Source organism: Piliocolobus tephrosceles, chromosome 12, assembly GCF_002776525.5.
Source record: "Piliocolobus tephrosceles isolate RC106 chromosome 12, ASM277652v3, whole genome shotgun sequence".
In the NCBI taxonomy this organism is placed as follows: domain Eukaryota; kingdom Metazoa; phylum Chordata; class Mammalia; order Primates; family Cercopithecidae; genus Piliocolobus; species Piliocolobus tephrosceles.
Window position 1 is genome coordinate 103947094 of NC_045445.1, and position 3650 is coordinate 103950743.

The following is a 3650-nucleotide window of genomic DNA, read 5'->3' on the forward strand; positions in this document are numbered from 1 at the left end:
CTTTTTTTTTTTTTTTTTTTTTTTTTTTTGAGACAGGGTCTCGCTCTGTTGTCCAAGAGAGAGTACAGTCAACCTCCTGGGCTCAAGCAATCCTCCCACCTTTCAGCCTCCCGAGTAGCTAGGACCACATGTGGGCACCACCATACCCAGCTAATTTTTTTTTTAATTAATTTTTTTTTCTTTTGTAGAGACAGAAAAAATTTTGCCATGTTGCCCAGGCTGGTCTCAAGCTCTTGGGCTCAAGCAATCTGCCTGTCTTGGCCTCTGGAAGTGGTGGGGTTACAGGCATGAGCCACCGTGCCTGGCCCCTGAGCAATCCTGGACAACAGATTGCAGCAATATTTGGGGAACTTGGCTGGTATGGTGTGGTGTAGTTGATACACTCATGTAGGCAAGGAACCCTTTTACCTACAGTGGCTGACCACTCTTTTGGATATATGTGGGGACCCTGGGAACATATTCTCCAGCCACCATGAGGAGAAATGAATGGGCATCAGGGTTGGAAGTAAAAGATGGGATGAGATCTAGAGCTTTTGGCGCAGAGCACTGGCTAGAACTATGAAGACTGATAAAACTTGAGGTAGTGCTTGGGTAGAGGTGGACAGAGGCTGTAGAGGAAGGAAGAAAAATAGGTTGATAGAGGAAAGAAGATTCCATGAAACTTCACAGCAGCCAAAAGTCATTCATCCTTATTGAAACTTCTAAGTCAGCGTTGGCACCTATCATTCCAAAGCTTATTAGCTTTTTTTTTTTTTTTTTTTTGAGCCATGAGTACACATTTTTGTGAGCACTCTGCATTGGTGCTTCAATGCCTTGTTGAGTATGCCCACATTGAGTGCTTGCTGGTGGCTGAATGTGAGCAGGCTTGTTCTGGGAAAAGACATAATGGCAGCATCTGGTATTTTTGGTCATTCTGCCTATGTCCCCTTTCCTTCATCCCCCATCCTCACCCTAGTCTTTATGGTTTATTAAAATACTTCCCAGCCACCACTTAGGCAACTCTAACCACGTGCAAGGCTGGCCACAGAGCTCTGAACCTCAGAAGTCTCAGCTCCTTCTGACTTCCTCGGAGTTGGAACGTACTAATGCTGCTTCCTAGAATGAGCCCTTTGCCCAGTTTTCTGTTGCGGGAAAGTATTTGGGGTTGTTAGTGAATGTGCTGCATCTTCTTACTTGATAGCCACATGATAAAACAGTTGTATTTTCTTTCATGCCATAGGGACTTCTATCCGGCGTCATCGGATTACTCTCCCGCCTCCTGATGAGGATCAGTTTTATACTGTGTATCATTTTAATGTCGGCACAGAGGTTGTCTTCTATGGCCGGACATTCAAGATTTATGATTGTGATGCATTCACAAGAAACTTTTTGAGGAAAATAGGGGTCAAAGTGAATCCCCCAGTACAATGTCCGGCAGATCCTTACATGAAGATTCGGAGAGAGGTAAGGAATTGACGTTCGTTGAGTTCTTGTCTTCAAAATAAAAATTCCTTTGGAAAGTCAGTAAAGGGTATTTGTACTCCTGATGCAGATGTCAAAGACCTTTTAGGGCCATAGTTATTCCAGTTGTTTTGTTGTTCTTTGGGCCAGAGGAAAGGCTGAGTGTTAGCCACAGAGCAGAAATGACTTCCTCACTGCCTCACCCCAGTTCTCTCTGTAGAGAGTCTCTCTTTCAGGTAGTAGGAGTCTTCAGTGAACTGCACAGGTGAGACAGTTTCTAGACACCCACAACTGGCTTTGTGGTCACTGATGGTATATGAATTGTATCCACACTTCCTTGGCTTGTGTTTTTGCATGTTAGTTGCCTAACTGGCTAGAAAGATCTTTGCTTCTATACTAGTGATTTAGTGAACCAAGCCTTGGGTACACGTTTTTACTTCCTCCTAGGAAATTCCTCTTAGGGTGGCATTGGAATGCCGAGATGCTCTGGAAGAATAAGGAGGACCATGATTCTGGTGTACCCCCTTTAGGAAATGATGTTTGTGTACAAGGTCTGACCCCAGCTGGGGTAAGGGAGTCAATATTTTTAGTATTATTTTTGTCTTCCTATTTTTTAAACAGTCCCTGGGCCCAAATTCTGTTTTCTAGAAGAATTTGAACACTCACAGGGGTAGAAGGTGGCACACCCAGCTAATCTCCTTGCTGGGACTGGATCGCAAATCTCTTGACTCTTACTCTGATTTCCATCATCGTCACTTGTTTCCTTTTTCCTTTTCTATTGAAGTGTGATTACACACAGTAAAATACACAGAAATTAAGTGTACAGTTGGATGAGTCTTAACAAATACATGTACCCCTATAACCTACCCCCAGATTGAGATGTAGAGCATTTCTCTTCCCCGAGAAAGTCCCCTCATGTGCTTTTCCTATCGATCCCACTCCCTACCACAAACAACTGCTGTCCTCATTTCGATCCCTATAGATGAGTGTTGTCTGATTTTTATTGTTTTAAAACTTACAATTCATTTCCTTGCAGAAAGGTAACAAAATTTAGAGCAAAATTCTCTTTTGATTCTGTTTTGATCTCTTTTTAAAAGCCACTTGTAGGATCATTCATCTATTCCTGCCTCCCAGCCCCAGCAAAATTATTCTTTAATGTTGTTGTAGGCATACAGCCCTCTGGAGAAATATATATATTGTTGATCCTGGAATATCTAAGGTGAAATGCCTGTATATTGATGTACAAAGAGATATTTTTGGTTTGGATTCATTTTTAGTTTTTCCAAATGCCCTGGATGAAAGAGTCTAGATAAATAGAAAGAATTTAGAACCAGCAGAGAGAACTTGAAGGAAATGGATCCAAATGAATTGCCACCCTTTGCATATGGCTACACTCATTCACTAACAGTTGTTACATGATAGTGATTGTGAATGATGATGGATTATATGAAAGTGCACAGAGCATCATGGGATTTCATAGGTTTATGAAAAAAAATATATATATATATTTATTTAAAATTATACTTTAAGTTCTGGGATACATGTGCAGAATGTGCAGGTTTGTTACATAGGTATACACGTGCCATAGTGGTTTTCTGCACCCATCAACCCATCATCTACATTAGGTATTTCTCCTAATGCTATCCCTCCCCTATCCCCCCATCCCCTGACAGACCCTGCTATGTGATGTTCCCCTCCCTGTGTCCATGTGTTCTCATTGTTCAACTCCCATTTATGAGTGAGAACATGGAGTGTTTGGTTTTCTGTTCCTGTGTTAGTTTGCTGAGAATGATAGTTTCCAACTTCATCCATGTCCCTGCAAAGGACGTGAACTCATCCTTTTTAATGTCTGCATAGTATTCCATGGTGTATATGTGCCACATTTTCTTTATCCAGTCTATCATTGATGAGCATTTGCATTGGTTCCAAGTCTTTGCTATTGTGAATAGTGCTGCAGTAAACATACATGTGCATGTGTCTTTATAGTAGGATGATTTATAATCCTTTGGGTATATACCCAGTAATGGGATTGATGGGTCAAATGATATTTCTGGTTCTAGATCCTTAAGGAATTGCCACATTGTCTTCCATAATGGTTGAACTAATTTGCACTCCCATGAACAGTGTAAAAGCATTCCTATTTTTCCACATCCTCTCCAACATCTGTTGTTTCCTGACTTTTTAATGGTTGCCATTCTTTTTTTTTTTTT

The 3650-nt window shown here is 41.3% G+C and overlaps 1 protein-coding gene across 2 annotated transcripts in view; it reads left to right on the forward strand.

Moving 5' to 3' along the window:
• The window catches only part of EFHC2 (EF-hand domain containing 2), a 209584-nt gene that overhangs the window by 89768 nt on the left and 116166 nt on the right, over window positions 1-3650 (forward strand). For both annotated transcript variants that reach the window (XR_002729725.1, XM_023202816.1), the window contains exon 4: window positions 1220-1443. Coding sequence is in view for 1 of the 2 variants with exons in the window: in XM_023202816.1 (XP_023058584.1) it covers window positions 1220-1443 (224 nt within the window). In the remaining variant the exon portion in view is untranslated. The remainder of the gene's footprint in view (window positions 1-1219; window positions 1444-3650) is intronic.